General features: G+C 34.3%; 2 protein-coding genes, 1 long non-coding RNA gene and 1 pseudogene across 7 annotated transcripts; 1 reads left to right on the forward strand and 3 right to left on the reverse strand.

The window, feature by feature from the left end:
• Positions 1-5097: 5097 nt before the first annotated feature.
• LOC145004448 (uncharacterized) lies at positions 5098-9721 on the reverse strand. Of its 5 annotated transcripts, none has more exons than XM_078963373.1 (10): positions 9206-9721; positions 8986-9092; positions 8598-8739; positions 8213-8506; positions 7977-8124; positions 6953-7867; positions 5749-5987; positions 5602-5675; positions 5416-5524; positions 5098-5290 (listed from the first exon to the last, which is right to left on the reverse strand). In XM_078963373.1, the coding sequence occupies exons 2-10, from the start codon at positions 9024-9026 to the stop codon at positions 5249-5251; spliced, it is 2004 nt and encodes a 667-aa protein (XP_078819499.1). In that variant the 5' UTR covers positions 9027-9092; positions 9206-9721; the 3' UTR covers positions 5098-5248. The 5 variants fall into 5 exon arrangements, with proteins under 5 accessions (XP_078819499.1, XP_078819500.1, XP_078819498.1 ...); XM_078963374.1 differs by having other exon boundaries at positions 8986-9045; positions 9176-9721; XM_078963372.1 differs by having other exon boundaries at positions 8986-9089; positions 9176-9721.
• A 5566-nt stretch (positions 9722-15287) lies between these two features.
• Positions 15288-16433, reverse strand: LOC145006213 (uncharacterized). Its single transcript, XR_013662836.1, has 3 exons — positions 16042-16433; positions 15830-15948; positions 15288-15759 (listed from the first exon to the last, which is right to left on the reverse strand). It is a non-coding gene; the product is annotated as an uncharacterized LOC145006213 (long non-coding RNA).
• Positions 16434-17000: 567 nt separating this feature from the next.
• Positions 17001-20700, reverse strand: LOC145005420 (uncharacterized). The gene is made up of 5 exons (XM_078964504.1): positions 20511-20700; positions 18621-19628; positions 17754-18501; positions 17542-17660; positions 17001-17471 (listed from the first exon to the last, which is right to left on the reverse strand). The coding sequence occupies exons 3-5, from the start codon at positions 17779-17781 to the stop codon at positions 17196-17198; spliced, it is 423 nt and encodes a 140-aa protein (XP_078820630.1). The 5' UTR covers positions 17782-18501; positions 18621-19628; positions 20511-20700; the 3' UTR covers positions 17001-17195.
• Positions 20701-21701: 1001 nt separating this feature from the next.
• On the forward strand, positions 21702-22965 carry LOC145007367 (putative receptor-like protein kinase At5g39000 pseudogene; annotated as a pseudogene).
• Positions 22966-23381: the final 416 nt, after the last annotated feature.

Consider the following 23381-nt stretch of genomic DNA (forward strand, 5'->3'; position numbering starts at 1 on the left):
TGGAAAATGTATTGATCAAGCATGCTATACAGGTTTTGAAAATATGTATAAAAATGTATGTTTTTATCTACTAATATGTTGGGTAGAGCATGGGTAGATAGTTGGTGTGTAATAAACAGATGAGAAGCCTCGTTGTTTTGATCCAGTCATCTAGCGGAATTTAGATGGCGACCACGGACTTTTCTAGACAGTCTAGTGGAACGCTAGCAGGCTCATAACCTGTAGGTGTTAATGAACTTGGGTGTTCATTCCTGTATTCCATCCCCCTCATGGTTGCCTTATTTGACTTATATTGCTGAGGAACCCCCGCAGCATGTGTTGTCACCCCGATGAAAATATTCTTAGACTAGGTCCCTTGTGTTAGTTATTTTAGGGACATAAAGTGAGAATAACGGGAATGGGTAACTGGGTTATTGTTGGTTGATAATAATTAATTTAATTATTTATTGTGGGTTGAAAACCCTATATGTTCATCAGGCTCCCAAGCCTGACCCACTCAGTTTTATTTGTATTACAGGAAGTGGCGCAATGGCGTAAGATGGATGAACCATCAAGTTGTTTTGTTTACAAGTCTGTATATGTATATATTTGTTGAATGACTTGTAATGTTATCGTTTATGCTTATTGGTATGTATCGGAACATGACACCCCGAGTTTTGATTATATAATGAAAAATACATTTCTTTTATTAAATGCTTTGGTAAACATTGTTTTATCATGTTTTGTTTTTGGGAACAAATTCCGCAATTCTTTCAAATCAAATGGATTTAGTCTGAAATTATTTTTAAAGCATAAATGAAAATCGGTCTTTTCTGGCCGAGATTTTGGGGATGTCACAATATATAAACTTATAATATTATAAAGTATAAAGGTTGAATTTTAACTTTTAAAATTCTAAGGGTTGGACCTAAAGTTTATTAGATGACTTTACATATTCCAAAACTTGAGGGAAAGTTTTGTAACTTTAGAAAACCTTTTAATTCATAACTTATGATTTATTAAAAATGAAGACTCTTCATTTTTGTAACTTATGTGTTCTTTTAATGGATTTAATACTAAGTGACTTTTGGTTATCCATAACTTGAGGACAAGTTATGGACTCCATTAAAACACATAAAGATCATGAATTAAGCATTAAACAAGTAATTCCTATGATCTATCAAGAGCTCATAAGAACATGAATATACATATCAAAATTTCAAGAACATATGAACACAGATAAACATGTAATTTTGATATTAGCCATTGTAAATGGATTAGAACTGCCATTACACCATCTAAAACAAGTTTTAAAACACCAAAATAGTTTAGAGTAATGTTTTTAGTCCATTTCCAATAGCAAAAATAGAAAATATGTACTCTGTATGGCCAACTCGTCGAGTGCAATAACCAACTCGCCGAGTTGGTTGAAGAATCACTTGGACTCGTCGAGTCCTCCCATGGACTTGGCGAGTCCCCTGTGCAGACAACAAGAAAATCGATTTTTTCAACTATTTTGCATCAAGTATCAAACAAACAAGCCTAGACTCTGATACCACTATAGGGTTTAGAGCATTCTAACACTCCTAGGTATACATGTAACCCTAGAAAACCTTGGATCTATGTTTGTCTAAAATACATGTAAAATACTTTTTCCAAGGTTCATAATCCTATCTAAAATATATGGGGAACTTTAAACATAACATATGGCTAGAATTACATACAATGTAGTTGACTTGATTCCTTGAAAACCTTGTGAGCCCAGCACCCCAAGTGTGATGCATTAAATGTCTCACACAACACCAAGTACACTTGGAAAGACTTTGAGAGAATGTATAATACTTCTAAAATCGACTAGTGCTCACTTGTTCTTCTAGTGGCCGATTTTGGTGAGCTTCATATCCTTTATATAGTGTGTTACATCTAGGGTTACACCATGTAAACCCTAATGTCACATGACTCTTCATTTCCATGACCCATGGGTTTGTAACTCCCACGGAACATCTTATGAGCCTTAGCCTAACTTATAATCCATGGAGCATTAAGCCGAGTATACAAGTATGAGTGATTTACTCAATCAAATCATATATTTAATTAGTGACATTTTGATCACTTAATTAATACTAGATTAATTCTTGATCAATACTAAATAAATACTATTATTAGTATCTTAGAACTTATAATATATTAATAAGTCATAAGTGTTATTTCTCTCATTTTAGTCTATCCAAATGCATGATGCCATGCAACCCAAATGGACCATGCCAAACTGGGTCAAGTACATACCAGAAATAGTTATGGACTTAGACATCTTATCCAAGAGTTATGATCTATATGTTGTTATGATCCGTTTGATCAGTATCCTGGTAGATCGTAACATCCCCCTCTGGCACGTATCACAATATTGTCCGCTTTGGGCCACTCGGCACGAGTACTTCCCAGGGGGTCACCCATCCTGGTACTACTCCCGCCCGAGCATGCTTAACTGCAGAGTTCTTATGGGATCTGCTACCCTCACGATTTTAAAACGCGTTGTGATAGGGAAAGTATCCACACCCCTTATAAGGAATGTTTAGTTCTCCTTCACAGCCGATGTGGGATCAGATCTAACCCACTTTCACACCCCATTATAGGGTTCGACGTCCCCGTCGAACACATCGACCCGTGCCCTAGCTCTGATACCATTTGTAACATCCCCCTCTTACACGTATCACAATATTGTCCGTTTTGGGCCACTCAGCACGAGGACTTCCCAGGGGGTCACCCATCCTGGTACTACTCCCGCCCGAGCACGCTTAACTGCAGAGTTCTTGTGGGATCTGCTGCCCTCACGGCTTTAAAACGCGTTGTGATAGGGAAGGTATCCACACCCCTTATAAGGAATGTTTAGTTCTCCTTCCCAGCTGATGTGGGATCAGATCTAACCCACTTTCACCCCCCCCCCCATTATAGGGTTCGACGTCCCCGTTGAACACATCGACCCGTGCCCTAGCTCTGATACCATTTTGTAACATCCCTTTCTGGCACGTATCACAATATTGTCCGCTTTGGACCACTCGGCACGAGTACTTCCCAGGATGGGTGACCCCCTGGGAAGTACTCGTGCCGAGTGGCCCAAAGTGGACAATATTGTGATACGTGCCAGAGGGGGATGTTACATAGATATGATGTTATATGTTGCTATGATCTGTTAGATTGGTTTGTCTGCTATAGACTGTGATGTGAATATCTGTTATATGTGCACATGGTTATTTGATTGGGGGTTGGGTTGAGGCGGTCCTACTTTGTGTTGAAGGCCAACATACCCAGCGAGCGGTCCGGATAGGTTGAAGGCCCTGTGAGGCGGTCCAGTCATGCCGAAGGCTTGGGAGCGGTCCGGATAGGTTGTAGTCCCTTCGAAGCGGTCCAGTCAGGCTGAAGGCTCATTATGCATGTTGTTCTGTATTTGTTGATATGATATGATTATGGTTATATGAGGTTGGTATTTTGGGGGTAACTCACTAAGCCTTCGAGCTTACAGTTTCAGTTTATTATTTCAGGTTCAGCGGATGACTGCGAGAAGGCGAAGGCGTGACCGTACAGTTCCTCGATTGATGATTATGATTTCTGGGAACTCTGATGTTTAAACTATTTTGAAAACAAATTTTAATAACTGAATGGTTTTAAATGATTTAAAAAGTTTTAAATTGGTTCGAATTTTATGAACGTTACATTTTTCTATTTGCCACTGAACTATTGAAATTGTTCACATTTTACCCTTATGGCCGGCTGTTACCGGTCATAAGGGTAAAATGTGAACAGTTTCAATAGTTCAGTGATAGGTTGATAATGAAAAAAAGTTTAGTGATTAAATGTGAACAAAATCGAAAATCCAGTATCCTTTCAAGCCATTATCCCATTTATTAAAGCTGACATTTATAATATCTAGTTCAATAGAAAACGACATATAATTTATTAAATGCTTATGGTTTGTATGAATTTTAACATTATGATATAACGATATAAAAAAAACGTACTTTTGTAACGATATAAAGAAAAATGGATTTCAGAGTTGAAAATATGTCATGTTCAGTATGTCGGATCATGTGATATTTATATGGTTCTGAAAAACAATATATTTGGATTTTATAAATGGAAAAATATCGGCTATACGTATTTGTTGAGGTTGAATTCCAAAATACAGACACAAAAAATTGGATTTCCGGGTATAGACATGGGTTCCATGAAGATAAGCTACGAGGGCTCTGCAGAATCCATGTAGCTCCGTAGAATGATAAAATCGTAAAGAAATCAAGATAAAAAACTCATAATCCATTCCGCAGAGCTACTTCCGAGGAATGAACTCATTCCGCAGAGGTAGCTCTGAGCAATGGATCTTCCATTTTTTTTTTCATATCGATTATTTGGGGGTTATACTCATTCCCCAACTAATAATTTTTAATAATAGATTATGAAAATATGAATTTTTCTTGACAATGTTTGGAATGAATGTAAGGTGGAAAAAATTGGTCTTTTAATCGGAGATCTTTACATAAAAGAATCATCGGAGGAATGAACTCATCCTGCAGAGGTAGTCCGAGAAATGGATCTTGAGTTTTTTTTTTTTTTTTTTCTTTTCTTTTGTAATACCCTGATTTATTTACGGTTTTGTCATTCTACGGAACTACAGTAGATTCCGCGGAGCCCTTAGAGCTTGCCTCCACAGAATCCATGACTATACCCGAAAATCCATTTTTTTATGTCTATATTTTGAAATTTAATTCCAAAAAATATCTATAACCGGTATTTTCCCTATATAAATACCTTATTGAATTAATAAACGAAAAATTACTGTTTACATAATCTAAATAGTTGGTGATGAAAACAGTGACCATGATATGTTTGGGAATAACAAATAACACTAACAGAATTTATTTATACTATTGAGTATGGAGTTTCATTCACATTTAATTCGGTCAATACCATTTACCAATACAACAACCTTAAGAAATCATTTTGGGTAACAAACTGTAAAAAACCTTTCCCATAATCCATAGCACATATTTATTTTTGCTTTTATTCCTGTTGAACCCACAATTTCAATCCATTTATATATAAAATACTTTAACTTGATTCACATTCTACGAGTAACAAATCAAACAAATTAAATTAAAATTTTTAGTTAGCAAAAAGAACTAAGCTTATAATTATAAACATCATAACATAACTAGTACTTTATACACTTCTTAGTTAGTATTATATTTATATACTCATCTCTTGCATCTATCATCTAACTCTTCTTCCACTTTCTCCTATCCTGTTTTTCTCCCCCCTGTAAAACATTCAAAACAAACTCAACATTCTCTTCAAATCAAGAAATAGCATCCTACTTTACTTTTTTTTAACTATATAAATAATGTAAAAAAAAGTACATTGCTATTATTGACATATACTTACAAGTAACCGAGTTCCTTGTGATTCATGGCTAGAGTTCACATTCACACCCTCTAATCTCTCACTTGGCTGATTAACTCTTCGAATCAACTCATGTAAATGATTATATATACTGCATATTCATTAAAAAAAAAGTTTATAAAATTTTCATTTTAATAAAAAAAAACGTGTAGAAATTACGAATCTAACCTCAATCGATGTCTATTGCAAGCTGCAAAGAACGCAACAAACCCGTTTAAAATACTCCGAACAGCTCGGAAAACCTAAAACAATAAGGAAATGTGTAAGTAAAAATAACAAAAAGAGAAAAATTAATTAATGAAATAAAAATTACACCTGGGAAAATAAGTCGTTCCAAAGGGATCTCCAAATGGAAACCTCGTAAGTGTGGACTGCTGACTCAGCATTTGAAGCTAATTTAAATATATCACTCACGAGAATCCATATTTCTCTAAATAAATCGTATATTTGGTTGTACATAAATCCCACAAAATTTGATACACCAAGAATGAGACTTATTGGTGCATAAAGTATCCCCCAAATGAACCAAAATATTGGGTACATAATACTCATTACTGCAAAAAAAAAAAAAAACAAATAATAAATATTAATCACTTTTAACAAAATAAATAACCACTTATTTTGCGAAATTCCATAAACTGCAAAATTACTTTTACCGACAAAAGGTGCGACAGATTACTGATTTTTTTTTAAACAATTCATTTCACAAAATATGAACAAGTTTGAAATATAATTACGAAATATAATCGTTCTCAATCTTCTTCTTTTTTTTTTTTAATTAATGATGGGAATATTTGTGAGTTTACTATAATAAAATACGAAATTACTTTCACGCATATTTGTGAAATATGTATTTCTTTTCGAATTTACTTTCACACATATTTGTGAAATATGATTTTCTTTTTTGGTGGTGGGGACCATTTATAAAGCAAGTTAGCATTTCACAATCGACCACATTGCTAAATTAAGAGTAAATTACATGAATGGACCTGGTTTAATGTAATTTGCGCGTTTGATTCCTACATATTTTTTTAACTTGGAAGGTCCTTACTGTTTGTTTTTGTTACGTGCTTGGTCCGTGTTTTGTCGAAAAAAAAAAAAACTATTTTGCCTTTAATTTTTTAATTTATTTAAATAAATACACTCTCAGCCTCATCCCTTCATTTTACTTTGTTTTTATCCACTCCATCATTTTTTCCTATTTAAATAATAATATTTTTAGCTAAGATAGGGACCAAACGCGTAACAAAAACAAACCGTAGGGATCAAGCGCGTAACAAAAACAAACAATAGGGACTTTCTGAGTTTAAAAAATAAGTTAGGGACCAAATACACAAATTACCGTAAACCATAGGGACCATTCGTGTAATTTACTCCTAAATTAATTGTCATTTTGTTAAAAGGAACTAAAAAATGGTCAATTTCTTACATACGAACTTTTTGTTATTATCCCTAAGGAGTAAAAAAAAAAATGCTCCAAATTAACAAAATCGACATTTTAAAAGACAAGTCAACTTACCAATTGTCCAAACAACCGAAGATAAGAACCACACAGGAAGCATAACAGCTTCAATTAGATTTTCCACCAAATCCCACGAACTTTCCATCAAAATCCCCAAAAACGAGCACAAATATTGCCCAAATTTCACAAACAAATTCCAAAACGGAAGAAGAATTTCAAGAAAATCAAGAAACGGACCAGATAACGGTTGTGTAACAATCGAAACAAACGATCTCACAGTCCTCGTCATCATCAACAACCACACAAGGGCTTTCTCGGAATTATGCAAAAAAAGCATCGTCCCTAAATACTTAATCCTCGACACCATTTCCCACGTTTCAATCCAATCAAAAAGTGGCCCACATAAACGTGAAGCAGTTGCTTTAAGCACAGGGACGTTTTTGTAAAGATCATAGAAACCAATGACAACTGTAACAATGGAGATGATGACATACAGAGCTCTTGCTAAAGGGCACATCCATGGTCGATAAATATGGCAAAAAACAGGGTAAGATTGGGAGAAAATTACCCATGATGGAAGTCCAGCTTCTAGAAGAGTCAATAATCTTAAATCAGATACGATTATTTCCTTTAATTCAAAAGGGAGATCATGGTTGTTAAACTTGAATAAAAGCAACACGTCTTTTGACTCACTGGGTTCAGCTGTTTCATCGCAATCGGTTAACGAGGGCATTTTGGTAATTACGGTTCTTCCGTTACTTATGTCTGTGTAAATATTCACCTCGATATCGATTCCTGCTGAATTTGTTAGTTTTCTTCTCTTATAAGGTGGAGGGGTGTGGATTTCTTCACTTGTTTCATTTTCTAAAGTTTCTACCTTTTTATCAAGATTTTCCCCTTGTAAGGTTTTTTCATCATCTTTTGTACAAGGGTATTCTTGGAATTCTTTTGGGGCGTCATAAAACTCATCTCCTGTAGATACATATCATATCAGTTAACCTGATTTTCTTGATCTAGAAAGAAAATAAGAGACCACAAAAAGAAAAGGAAAAATGGGACAAGGGCAAAAAGGTAATTATACCTAGCATAGAGTTGAGATGCTCTTCCAAGATTGATTTTTCATTAGGTGTTCCTGGAAACCATGAATTTATGCATTTAACTGATTGAGCTATGCTATCGAATTCCCATCTTTTCATGTATTTAGCCTCTATAGCAAGAGATGTATCAGTCTGTTCATAAGTGACAGATATTGAGGGATTATAAATTATAAATTATATATATATTTATCTAAAGGAATAAGGAAAGAAATGGAAATACCTGAAGTTCATTTAAGTAATTGATACCACGAACATCTTTCCATGAAACTTGAAAGACAATGAATCCGTATAAAGTTCTGTGTAATTTGCTATTTGCAAGAAGGGAGCTTCTGAGTTTCTTTACAGGTAATAAAGCTCTCTTTTTTGATAAAGCTGCAGCATCAACTACTGAAAACCATTTTTTCAAGTTTTGGGTATGGGTTGAAGGTTTGGAATTCACCTTCTGGTTGATGAACTCTTTGGTCTTTTTCTTTCCCTTTCTGCCCCTTGTGTTTGCAAAAGGGGACATCCTTGACTGAAGATGTAATCAACAAGAAACATCATGAATCTTTGAACATAATTACATAATTGCAACTTAATCATTATGAATCTATGATGTATGATACCTTGGTAACCATCAACTGCCATAGATGTGCAGGTCTTGAAGCTAGATCTTCCAGCCATGGTCGATTATCCACCAATACATAAAAGGTGTTACTATCAGGGGTTAAGAAAAGGGTAAGATCGGAGAGATAAGACTGAAGATCCCTGTGAGGAAAAAGAAAGCAACGATTAATGTCTGGTATAAGAATTTGCAATAAAAACTTTATCAATTTGTTTGTTCTCAGAAGAGACAATGTCAGAGATCAAGGCTTTAAAGCTGAACTTTTACTTTATTTCGAAAATTTAAGGGGTCTACCAGAAAAAAAAATTCAAATTTTACACCAAATCGCAATTCGAAACTGAACATTGCTAATTCAAGTGAATTTGATAAGATAAAGGAAAAGTTCATACCCAATTTGGAAGCTGGTTAAAGGATAGAAGTATCTCCTCATGTAAACCACGCTTTAACTCCTGATTGAACTCGATCGGCCAAATCAAAGCGATAATCTCATGAGCTTCTAGGAGATGATATTAAGAGTGAAAACACACAAATTTGGTGAATGAACATAAATAATGTAACAGTAATCAAGTGAATTTAAACCTGAAGATACTTGATTAATCCAGTACCCACATGCGTGTTGTAACGAACTAGAATAAGAAAGGAAAGAAGTACTGCCGAACTTCATAACAGAGAGAGGGATCACGCCACACGAATCAGAGCATCCATGAGCAATTAAACCACATATCACGCCGATGATGAATTGATGAATTCAAATCCGTTTATGAATTAAAATCAATCAATACCACATGCGTAGTAATCTTCTTCCCTTACTCTCTCACACACAAAAACATGATTTTCTCTGTGTGTGTATGTGTGTGAGACTTGATATCAAAATTAAGAAGAAGGGGAAACTTCGAATAACTTCGAGATGAAGAATTATGGCGTGGATCTCGTCAACCATACGTAAGAGACGAATCAAGGTTCAATTGCTGCTTGGGGAGAAAGCGAAGGATTGAGGGGCAAAAAGATAATTTTACTCAGAGGTATGAGACTTCTGCCGCCATCGCCGTTATGAGAGCGACGCCGGAGAAGTGGATAAATGCTAAAGATGCCCACCGAATAAACCCGGGCAGGATTTGCGGGTCAGTTGGGGATGATACTATGTGGCTCACGTCCATGGGATCTTATGGTTCCTCTTTGGAACCCCCTTGTATAATGGTCTAGTTGCAAAAGAAGCCCCTCATTTATTAAAATCATGTAGATAAACCCCCTTTAATATCATGGAGATTGCAAAGGCAAATAAGAAACCTTATAGAAATTCAGCAAAACTATCCATGCAAGGCTTACATATATGTGTAAAATTTGATAGACAGTTTTAGGTTTTAGGTATAAAGCATTTGCATATTCACATAAAAGACATGTATATGCATGGAGAAGCCACATATATCTATATATAGATCTTGAAAAGTGAGTATGTTGTTTGTCAATGCTAGTTGTTGCTTGCTTTAGACTAATGTGGATAATTAATATTTTTCAAAGTATTTAATGCTTTATTCTCACTTGCCCCTCACTTAAGCAAATAACTAAATAAGTTCTATGTTGAAAAATGACTTGTACATGTAGAGTTAGAGCTAAAAAAAGGAAGATTTTTTGTATGTCAATCCAAAACCATGGGTGTTTGTATTGGTGAAGATAACATCTTTTTTAAATTGAGGTATCAAACATGTAAAGGTTGGTGTCATCTACAACTAGATCAAAAAGGTTTAAATGTTTTTTTTTCTAAAGAAAAAGATAACTATAATTACACATTTATACGAGGACATATATCGACAAATTTATTATACTTTAGAGGCAACGCAGTATCTAAAAAATATCTTGTCATCTTTTTGCAAAAAATAAAAGAAAATTTTCTAACTATGAAATTTATTATCTTTTCCGATTTTTTTTCTTGTTCTTTTTTATATGTTTTTTTTTCTTATTTGATCTTTTTTCTTCTTATTTTTTCAAATTTGTTTTGGATTGTTTCTTGCTTTTGGTTGATTTTTGTTTTGAATTTGAGTCCTTATTTATTTTTGGAACATGACTTAAAGAAACAAAAACCATATTAGTTTTCTAGTCGTTATCAAACAAATACACATATATGCCAAAAGATAAAACATGGTATCAAGAAACAAGTACATGTCTCTATCAAAGTATCAATGTATTTTGAAAAATCATTACACCAAGAATCTTTGTCATCTATATATAAATGGCCTCATAATATGTTTTTTTAATCACTTTACATAATATTTACAACTAGATTTGTGTTTGCTTTTAAAACTTTGTCATCTATAATGTTTGCATTTTGTTATTAGGTTGATACTTGTCTATTTAAAAAAATGGTTTGATCTTCGAGACTTTTGGGACGTATTTTTAACTAATAATATTGGTATCCTACCATAGGAATTACATAAACAAATTAGCTAGTAACATCTTTACATTTTTGGTAAGGGGGTTTATGTCAACTTCTGGTAACATGAGGGTCTAAGAAGCAATGGGTAATAATGTAAGGGCCCAACTGCTATATTGTCGCGTGTTATGTCTATCGATTTGTGTGAAGCAGTTGTTCTTATCGTGTGGGGTAGCACGTGGTTGTGGTTTTATATGGCTAAATTTCTCAACCCACCTAAACCAACAAAAACAAATGCGTCCATTAATACCATTTTAGGATCCTTTTCTATAAAATATTAAAGTACTTATCCTTAGGTCATCTTGTTTGCTAAATTATCGTTCAAATTGGATACTGCAATCATAGGTATGAAAGACTTCTTTATTAACGACAATATAATAAAAAGACAGTATTGAAGGAAATTGTAAGTCTTTGTATAAAATTGTATAAAAAGACATAAGATAAATACATACTTTTTTAAAAAATAACTTAATAGTTTAGTTATTATAGGTAGGACTTTGAAGGAACTTTTTTTTCTATAAACATTATATTTTTTTGGACGACAAATATAATCAACTTTTAAACTACTCTTAATTTCACTAATGTTTTTAACGAGACGTGAACCCCGACCCCTAAAAAGGAAACAACATCTGATATCATTGGGTAGAAGTTATTGACATTGTAAATTAGTATGAGCTATTGCAATTATTTCAACACAAGAAGATGGCGATTGAAGTTATTATGATGATAGAATGTTGGGTTCTTTGGTGATTTCATAATGATGTATGTTTTAATTCCAATCCTTAATAACAACGAGCTCGGTTTTTATTCAACAATAGAGTATTTTTGTAGTATAATAATAGAAATAGAAAGACCAGTATATCTTGGGTTTTTTGGATTCAAAATCCGAATTTTAAGATTGTTCTAACTCTTTATTTATTTATTTATTTTTATTTTGTTTCAAAACCAAATTAAACCTAATTTTTAGAAAGGACTCAACGTCTCTTATTTCCACGTGTCTTTTGACTTAGTCCACGTCTTTTTGAATATATGGTTCATTAGCATGACCTAGACAGCTTTGGCGTGCCAGCCTTTTCTAACGCTCCCTTACCAGCCTTGTTGGGGACTCTCCTGTCGGCCCAATATGACGCTCCCTTGGTTGTCGCTCCCTTGTCAGCCTTTCCTGATACTCGCTCGCCCGCCTTGTCCGTGGCGCGCTTGTCAGCCTTGCCTGACGCCTCCGGGCGGCCTTGCACAACTCCTTTTAGGTGGGCTTGAATTGGGTTGGCCCAAGGTGTGAATAACCATGCAAATTAGCTTGGTATACCCGATGTTACAAATCACCTAATCAATGTGCCGGTTGACCACACACGCTTCATTGATCTATGATTAACATCAAGCTACCCTGCGCCACACATTGTCAGTCCTAGATTAGTGTGCCAGTAAACCATCCACGCTCCACTAACAACTTAACAATGGTACAAAGTGTAATTTTATGGATTAACATCATTTTCACATTTTTCCTAAAGTAATTAAGATTAAGATTCTAATAAAAGTTTAGTTACTTTATATTTATCATTATAATTTTAATGAGGGAGAATTAATATCCTATCCTACTTGTTCACCTAACGATCCTCCATCAATCAAGGAAACAGTGGGTGATGGTGGGCACCCATTAAAATATGATTTTATAGGCAGTAACCTTATACCCCCTTAAGGGTTGAATTTTAACTTTTAAAACTATAGGGTTTGAAATTAAAGTTTCATTAGTGACACTTTACAAATTCCAAATCTTGAGGACAAGTTTTGAAACTTGTCAAAACTCTTCATTTCTATAACTTATGAGTTTAATTGCATTTTAATGGATGCGACCTTTCATTTTTCATAACTTGAGGACAAGTTATGGAGGTCATTAAAAGCATTAAGATCAACATTTTAACTAACAAAAATTATCAAGTAATTTATCTATGATCTAGTTAAACTCATAACACAAGATAATTCACATCAACAATTTTACAATAAATTAGCCTAATCATATAAACTAATACAAATCTTGAAATTTTGACAATTATCTTCTAACTGGATGAAGATAATCACTACCATATCAGAAAAAAAAAATTATGATTCAAAAGAGTTTGTGGTATTGATCCTAATCCAATTTTGGTTAAAAACCTCAAATTTCTGCAACCAGAGCCTGCAACTCGTTGAGTGCATGAACTGACTCGTCGAGTTGCTCTATTACTGAGTGGACTCGGTGAGTTCACCAGTCAGATGCCAGGAAATTGATTTTTTCAACTTTGAAAATTAATAAGTATCACGTATAACAGAAAACAACCCTAGGCTCTAATACAACTGTTGGATTTTGAGCACTATAACACTCCTATGGTGCACATGCAACCCTAGATGCTTTGGATCTATGTTTTCTCTAATTATACATGCATATTTTCAATTTTCCAAAGCATACATCCTAACTAGCATACAAATTGACATTTGACTAGTTAGATGACTTACCTCTTAAAAGGACTTGTAGTTCTTGACCTTTGAAAGCTTGAGTACCTCAAGAGGAGGCTTGATAGAATAGGTTACTTAGCACAAAATCAATACACACCCTCCAAGAATGTTGTGGCAACTCGTGTCACCGATTTTAGCTCTAGGTGGTTTATTTATAGTGTGGCAAGTGCTAGGGTTACACATTGTAAACCCTGATGACCTTTTATATTATTTAGGCTCCATAAGTTAAAACCTCCATGGACTATCCATGGATTATGTCATTGGTTTATCACATCCTAAATAACATGGATCATTAGCCCACACTATAAGAATCATTAATTTACATAATCAATCCCTATATATTCAATTAGTCTCTTTTGATCATAAAATTAATTCCAAATTAATTATTGATCAATACTAATTAAATAATATGATTTCATATTAATATATTATACTTGTAATATATTAATAAATCATAAGTAACTTATTCTCAAAAGTCCATCCTATTGCACTGGCGAAGACAACCCAAAAGGACCATGCTATAATCGGGTCAAGTACATCCAGTTATAATTATGGGCTTAAGCACCAAATCCAACAAACAAGACCTTTTAATCCATTTTCCATGTTGGCACCTTTTTATTTAGGCATATCCTACTTTACCAGAATGTATTTTGTTTGAATTTTAGGACCTAATTTTAGTAACTTTAAGGTTCTAACATGTTTATAATTCAATTTTACTTAATTTATTAAAAAGATCCCAAATTTAACAAAACGTGGCTAAAAGTCAATTGTCAACTTTTTTACAACAACAAAATTTGTATGCCACCAAGTTTAAACTTTCGTAACTCTTATTTATGACCTTCAAATGATTGATTTTTTGCACCTTCCTTGGTTACATGTTAGGCTCAATAATCAAATTATTTGAATAAGTATAACATGCCGGAGAACACTCTACCGATCAAGCTACCACCTCCGATTACTCCTAATTCTTGTCTTTCTCTACATATCGACCCTTAACAGATGCTTTCCACTCCTTTCCCAACCCAAAACGAAAAACACTTATCAACCGTTTCCGCCACAATCAATCTCAAAGTTGAAATGGCAAACCAACAGGAGGATCAACAAATGCTTCCATAATTGATTCATCTCGTTGTTGTTATGAGAAACTTTGTGTGTAAGATGGATCTAAGGGTTTATTGGGTTCTGGATTCGAGGATATATTAGGTTCCTAATTTGATGGTGTAGGAAAGTTCGCTATGTAGCTACATATGTTTATTTGCAGGATAGTTTTTGTGTTGATTGATTTTCAGGTGTGTATGTGTATGTATTGATTGATTTATACGGGTCTATGTATGTGTGTCTTGGTGGCAGGCATGAAAGATTTGTTATAGGTGGAAATGATAGTGGTGGTTTTTGATTTGAGATCAAGGGGAGGACAGAAAAGTGGTATTTAACACTAAAGTAATAAATTATGGATGTGGCTCAAGGGTGGTGGGGAAAGGAGGCTACATGTGAAGGTAGTGAGGCTGAAGTTTGTGGTGGGGAGGTATTCTTCGGTGAAGGGAAAGAGAAAGGTGAGGAGATAGGATTTGAAAAAAAAGGTAAGAGGTATTTTTCTATTTTAGTATTTTTCAAGGTTGTAAAAAATGCTCGGCGGTCGACTGGTGCCAAGCGATTAATCGATGTTGGCGGTGATTAATCGGAGACCCTTAATTATTATAATATATATATATATATATATATATATATATATATATATATATATATATATAATCTACTATTAAAACATTTAAGTAAAAAGCCATCAAAGTACAAGTCTAAAACATAATAAGTTTAATAATCCCAAAAAAACACATTTTCATAGATTTAAATGTTCATCTACTTCTAATCTCCTCCGACATCTTCCAATATTTGAACTCCATCCGATTCATATTCACCTTCTTCGAACACTTGCTCCTCATTCTCGGACTCAAAATCTTCATCAAAAAGTTATCTAGTTGTTGAATTTTGACGGGGTGCTTGATTATCGTTAGTCCTGAGAGCTTCATCAATCGATTCCATAATTGATTCTCGGTCAACTTCGTCTATATCTCGATCATTAGAATCAACAATCCATTCTTGAGCCGAGTGAGAATCATTTGCTAAAAGCACTTCCAAAGTTCTATCTTTTCTCTTTTTTTTTTCCCATTAAATTAGCATTGAATTGAACATAAACAAGATTGTTCACTCTACTTGTCTCCAATCTATTTCGTTTCTTTGTATGTACCTATAAAAGTACACGCATAAAAGGGTTAAAAATATTTTTGATATTTAAAGTTTATAACTTTATAACTAACCGCTTCAAACGTGCTCCAATTTCTTTCACAACCCGATGAACTACTTGTTAAAGAAAGAATCCTCATTGCAATCTTTATCAAATGAGGAGTTGAGCCACCAAAAAGTCCCCAACATCTTGCTATAATTTTTAAATAAAAACGCATTATTAAATTAAAAGATATAAATTTTTATTGTTTTATAAAATAAATAAATAAAAGTAAAAACAAATTACCCGGATCAAAGTCGGTATCGTTCACCATACAAGATTTATATGCAAGCTTCACTCCAAATCTATAACTTTTCCTTGTACTTTGGCAAATCAATAGTCACAACTTGTCTTTGCATCTCTAAATCTCCAAAAAGTAATGTATCAAAAAATTCAAGAAACGCATCCATTATGTTGGGATAATGTTGGAGTTGTGAATCCTTATAATGATAATAAGGATTCAAAAGATACGCCGTTAGATGTAATTTTGAATCTAGCCATCCTTTCATCTTGGTGTTTATGAGAAACTTTGTGTGTAAGATGGATCTAAGGGTTTATTGGGTTCTGGATTCGAGGATATATTAGGTTCCTAATTTGATGGTGTAGGAAAGTTCGCTATGTAGCTACATATGTTTATTTGCAGGATAGTTTTTGTGTTGATTGATTTTCAGGTGTGTATGTGTATGTATTGATTGATTTATACGGGTCTATGTATGTGTGTCTTGGTGGCAGGCATGAAAGATTTGTTATAGGTGGAAATGATAGTGGTGGTTTTTGATTTGAGATCAAGGGGAGGACAGAAAAGTGGTATTTAACACTAAAGTAATAAATTATGGATGTGGCTCAAGGGTGGTGGGGAAAGGAGGCTACATGTGAAGGTAGTGAGGCTGAAGTTTGTGGTGGGGAGGTATTCTTCGGTGAAGGGAAAGAGAAAGGTGAGGAGATAGGATTTGAAAAAAAAGGTAAGAGGTATTTTTCTATTTTAGTATTTTTCAAGGTTGTAAAAAATGCTCGGCGGTCGACTGGTGCCAAGCGATTAATCGATGTTGGCGGTGATTAATCGGAGACCCTTAATTATTATAATATATATATATATATATATATATATATATATATATATATATATATATATATATATATATATATATATATATATATATATATATATATATATATATATATAATCTACTATTAAAACATTTAAGTAAAAAGCCATCAAAGTACAAGTCTAAAACATAATAAGTTTAATAATCCCAAAAAAACACATTTTCATAGATTTAAATGTTCATCTACTTCTAATCTCCTCCGACATCTTCCAATATTTGAACTCCATCCGATTCATATTCACCTTCTTCGAACACTTGCTCCTCATTCTCGGACTCAAAATCTTCATCAAAAAGTTATCTAGTTGTTGAATTTTGACGGGGTGCTTGATTATCGTTAGTCCTGAGAGCTTCATCAATCGATTCCATAATTGATTCTCGGTCAACTTCGTCTATATCTCGATCATTAGAATCAACAATCCATTCTTGAGCCGAGTGAGAATCATTTGCTAAAAGCACTTCCAAAGTTCTATCTTTTCTCTTTTTTTTTCCCATTAAATTAGCATTGAATTGAACATAAACAAGATTGTTCACTCTACTTGTCTCCAATCTATTTCGTTTCTTTGTATGTACCTATAAAAGTACACGCATAAAAGGGTTAAAAATATTTTTGATATTTAAAGTTTATAACTTTATAACTAACCGCTTCAAACGTGCTCCAATTTCTTTCACAACCCGATGAACTACTTGTTAAAGAAAGAATCCTCATTGCAATCTTTATCAAATGAGGAGTTGAGCCACCAAAAAGTCCCCAACATCTTGCTATAATTTTTAAATAAAAACGCATTATTAAATTAAAAGATATAAATTTTTATTGTTTTATAAAATAAATAAATAAAAGTAAAAACAAATTACCCGGATCAAAGTCGGTATCGTTCACCATACAAGATTTATATGCAAGCTTCACTCCAAATCTATAACTTTTCCTTGTACTTTGGCAAATCAATAGTCACAACTTGTCTTTGCATCTCTAAATCTCCAAAAAGTAATGTATCAAAAAATTCAAGAAACGCATCCATTATGTTGGGATAATGTTGGAGTTGTGAATCCTTATAATGATAATAAGGATTCAAAAGATACGCCGTTAGATGTAATTTTGAATCTAGCCTTCCTTTCATCTTGGTGTTTATGATATCTATAATAGGCTTGTAAGTTTTCTCTTGGCCACCCAAAGCTTTCATAACTTCTTCTTTTGCTACTTTAATCTCTTCGTAAACAAAACCCATTGAAGGCTTCCAATCCGCATCAACCATTCGAAGAACTTTCACCAAAGGGGAAAACACTTTTAAACATAGTGTCACACCGGCCCAAAATTGGAGACTTGTCACCGTTCCATATGAGGTTCTCCCTTTAGGAGTACCAGAAAATTTGCATTACTCTCACTCGGTGCTTGTGAACATATGTTTTAGTTGCTCTCTTTTTTCGGATAAGCTTTGTAATGTTAGAAAGGCGGAAGCGAATCTTGTGACTCCCGATCAGATAATTTCCATTTTCTTGGTGCAGTCTCTCATCATAGCTAAGGTTTTGTGGTGGGCATAAATGAATATGGTTAGTTTCTTTGCTTGATCTAGGATTTTCTTAAACCTTGGAAGTCCACCAATACCTTGAAGAAATAAACATGATGAATAATAAATTAATGAATTACAGTATAAAATAAAACATGTTGAATAATAAATTAAAAACATGTTAAAACTAAATAATGTAATAAAAAAATATAAATACCTTCGAGCATAAGGTTAATGGTGTGTGTCGCACATAATATCCAAAAAAATTGTTGGTCTTTTCTCTTTTAGTAGCTTCGCCGCTCCCGTGTTATTCGTGGCATTATCGGTCACAACTTGAACAACATGCTCGGGACCAACTTGTTTGATGCAAGATTCCACATAATCATATATATGGTGGCTTATATGTGCTTCACTGGAACATTCTTTTGATGATAAAAACACAATAGCCATTTTTGAATTTACACATAAATTCATAATGCTCCTTTTTTTTTATCGGACCAAGCATCTGTCATGATCGAGCATCCAATCTCTTTCCATTCAGCTTCGTTTCTTTTCAACAAACTTTTTGTTCTTTCAACCTCAAGCTTGAGAAGTGGGCCACTCAAAGAATATCTAGTAGGAGGTGGAAGCCCGATTCCAAATTGGCCAATAACCTCCAACATCATTTTGAAGCTATCATCTTCCAATGCATGAAACAAAATCAAAGTTTTATATGCCCACCTACTAATGAATTCATGACATGCTAATATTCTATCTTTCCGAACAATATCGTTAAGATCAACTTTTCTTCCCTTTCCCTTCTTCGGGGTTTATTTTGTTTGCATAGGTATCCATTAGGCCAATAACCTTTGGTGCTTTAGACCCCAAAAAATCTTCAGTTTCATCCACATCAACACTGTCATGTAATTCTTGCATCGCCTCCGATCTTAAGGCCTTATCGTGTGTGTGTTTAGCTATCTTTTTTAACTTCCCTTCGTTAAGATAATTTCGAAATTTCAATTGGTCATCTTTAGTAGAGTTTGGACAAGCAGTAACATTTCCCGGGACATGAGCAATATATTGTTTAAATCGATAAATCCCCCCGCTAATTACTTTTCCACACAAGTTACATTTAACTCTATCCAACTTGTTTTTATCTGGGCAAAAACCATATTCCCAACCAATGTCATCCAAATTCCGTTTATAAGCAGCGGTGGCAGTATTAGAAGTCATAGTTCATCCACAACTGTCATATAAACAATAATAACATCAGATTTTAGTGAACAGATAAAAACACAGGAAACATAAAAACCCAACAAAAGAAACTAACAGTAACATTAGGAAATAGAAACACCAAACAGGAAATGATTACTATAAAAAGTTACATAATTGTACTGATAAATAACAACAATCACAGAAGGAACAACAAAAGAAACTAACCCACCAAGCACCATCAAGCAAACACCAAAAACAAACCCACTAACAGTAACATTATGAAACAGAATGAAATGATTATTGTAATAAAATTACATAATCTGTGTTTTGGACATGAAGCAATCACAGATGGAACCAATAGCAAAAACCAACTCACAACTCCATCAAACACAAAAAAAAAAAAAAGCAAAAAAACGCAGAAGGCAAACACATAACATCCAGGGGTAAAATGGTCCACCACACCAAAAACAACTAGAAAGAACAAAACGCAGAGCAATCTCAGCAAAAAAAAAACACAGAGGAATTATAGAAAACAACGTGAAATCGAAATTGTACAGCTGCATAGAGATCACGATAATGAACTTCTAGGGGGCAAACACATAACATCCAGGGGTAAAACGGTCCACCACACCAAAAACAACTAGAAAGAACAAAACCCAGAGCAATCTCAGCAAAAAAAAAAAACGCAGAGGAATTATAGAAAATAACGTGAAATCGAAATTGTACAACTGCATAGAGATCACGATAATGAACTTCAAGGGGTAAAATGGTCCACCACACCGAAAAAGAAAGAAAAACAATGCATAACTGATGTGTAGAGATCACGATAATCACTTTTACAATAACCGGTTACTCACATAACATCCATTAAAGATCAGTAAACATCCCAGAGCAAAGATTCAAGAATACATACGTGTCTGAGTTGCGTTTCCTGGCTCTGTGAGTTGCGTCGCCTGCCCTTGTGTCGGCGTTTGATGGTGTCGCCGTCGTTCGATGGTGCCGTGTCGATGGTGTCGATTGTCGAAGTGTTGTCAACGAGAACTGTGATGCTAAAGCACAAGGAGATCACCGTCTGTAGAGAGAAAAAAAAAGAGAGGAAAGGAATTGACAAAAATAACTTTTAGGGTTGACTGAACGAATTTGGAGCCTTTTTCCAATTTTGAGCGGAAAATCACTTTTTTTTTTTTTAATAGTTGAATTTAGTTGACTGATTAGGCCGATTAACCCGCCAAGAACTGGTGTCGACCGATATTGACCAAAGACCGATTAGATTTACCGCCTAGCCTTAATCGTAATCGGCCCATGGCCGCTAAGCGATTAATTGCCGATTAATCGGCCGCCAAAGCCGATTTCTGCAACACTGGTATTTTTTTTTTTTAATATTTAGAAATTATTTAAAATCTATAAAAAGAAAAATGGGGTAAAATAGTCTTTTTAGTTTGGAGATAAACTAAATCTACAATAAAACTATACTAAAAATGATAAAATCTACAAGTTTTAAAGATTTGGACATTAACCACACATAAAATGAAAAGTAGATGGACTATTTTTACAATTTTATCAATACAGGGTAAGTCTAATGGATTTTTGTTTGTGTAAGAGTAGAGACCCACCCTCTTTCTTTTATCTTTCCTTTCCTGCTCCTGCACTGTTATGTGATTTTATGCTTGAACCCAACAATAGTCCCATCCCCACGCTCCTCCCCCTTCTAACCGGCCCATGCTTTGAATCCACCTCTTAAATCATATTCATTCACCCACGCGCTGGTGACATGATCTACGAGAAACCGTCAAACCGATGGATGGATTGAGGAAAAACCATGCATTGACTTTTTAATTCGCAGCATTCCTCGCATCACATGATCTGTCGAAAACCCTTTCTCTCAAATATTATGTTCTTTCTTTCAAATCTACATTATACCCACCTCCGACTTCTCACGTTTTTATTGGGTATTAGGATTTTATTCCATTTTATCCTTGTTCTTCCTGAAAATATGTTAGAGAGCTAGTGCTTTGAATGTTTTGTGTGTGTTCGATCTGCTGTATTTATAGTTTTGGTTTAAATCTGGTCTCAAATCATTGATAGTTTTTAGTAACTGATCATAATGGCTCTTCCGGAAATAGGGTCTTCATCTTCTTCACCGATTGGTGGCCATACGTATGACGTATATTTAAACTTTAGAGGTACCAATAATCGTTATAGTTTCACTGAGCACCTTAATAAAGCCCTTGTAGATGCCACTTTCACTACCTTCTTTAGTGATGAAAAGATTGAAATAAAGGAAGGTCTGAAACCAGATCTCGAGAGTGCAATTAAAGCATAAAACTTCAATGAAAGAATTTTCATTGGAAAAGGTGGATACGGAAGAGTCTACAAGGGAATCCTCACCTGGGGGGATCATGTAAACAAGCTAGTCGCTGTAAAACGGCTAGAGATCAATAATAATCAAGGTAACAAGGAGTTCCAAACCGAGCTCACAATGCTTTCACAATATAAACATCACAACATTGTAACCCTTATTGGGTTTTGTAATGCTAACAATGAGATGATCCTTGTTTACGAATACGCAAGCAATGGAAGCCTCGACACACATTTGCTTAACCCTTCCTCTACATTGTCATGGGTACAACTCCTCAAAATATGCATCGACGTTGCTTCTGCATTGGACTATCTTCATAATCATGTTGCACAAAAACACAGAATAATACATCGCGATATTAAAAGTGCAAATATTTTGTTGGATGAAAATTTGAATGCAAAACTTGCGGATTTTGGGTTGGCTAAGATAGGATTAGCTAATCAACAAAATAGCTTTGTGATAACTAATATTGCGGGGACATATGGTTACATGGACCCACAATACGGAAGAACGGGGTTTTTAACAAAAGAATCGGATGTTTATTCTTTTGGTGTGGTTTTGTTTGAAGTTTTGTGTGGAAGGGTGGCGTGTGTAGATTATAATGATGAGCGGAAATTCCTCTTTCATTATGCTCCAACTTGTTATAAAAATGGTGATATGGAAAAGATTGTTGATCAAAGAATAAGGAAAGACATCAATCCAATAACGTTGCTCAAGTTTGCAGCTACTGCTTATCAATGCTTGCAAGAAACTCGGGAACACCGGCCTACAATTGCTGAGGTTGTGTTTCAACTAAAGGAGGCAATGGAAATTCAAGTAAGTATATATGAATTGAATGGTATATTTATCAAAGTTTCAATGTCAGTTTTTTATCAAATCAAATCCATCAATATGGACATGTTTTAAGGAAAAAAAAAATTAGGATTATCTACATAGAAGTACATGACTTACTGACACATCATTTGTTTGTTTAATTCATTTTCAGTTAGAAGATGAGATCCTCGGATGAACTACACTTCATGAATCGAGTTCAGAACATTGATGATATCTCTTTTTTTTTTCTTCTTCATTTTCAGTTTTGTGCTTTTGTTCTTTTTCTTCTTTTCTTGTACCACTTCCGTGTAGCAACCATGTAACTTGTAGATTATAATCCTTGTTCATTTCATCTCCTTGTGTTTTCGCATTCTTCCAGTCTTTCACTTTGTGTTTTTTTTTTTTTTTTTTTGCATTGTGTGCGTTCCCTTTTACTTTTGTACACTATGCTGTGTGATCTTTTTACTCTTCATTGCACTTTTTTTTTCAAAAGCAACTATATTTAAGTGTACTTGCAATAGAAAAGTTGTATACTATGTAACTCATGTTCGTATTGTTGACAAGCTTTGTTAAAATGGGTTTAGTTCAGCGACGCAAGACAGCATGAACATG

The sequence above is a fragment of the Lactuca saligna genome, chromosome 7 (genome assembly GCF_052625555.1).
Source record: "Lactuca saligna cultivar CGN05327 chromosome 7, ASM5262555v1, whole genome shotgun sequence".
NCBI classification, from domain to species: domain Eukaryota; kingdom Viridiplantae; phylum Streptophyta; class Magnoliopsida; order Asterales; family Asteraceae; genus Lactuca; species Lactuca saligna.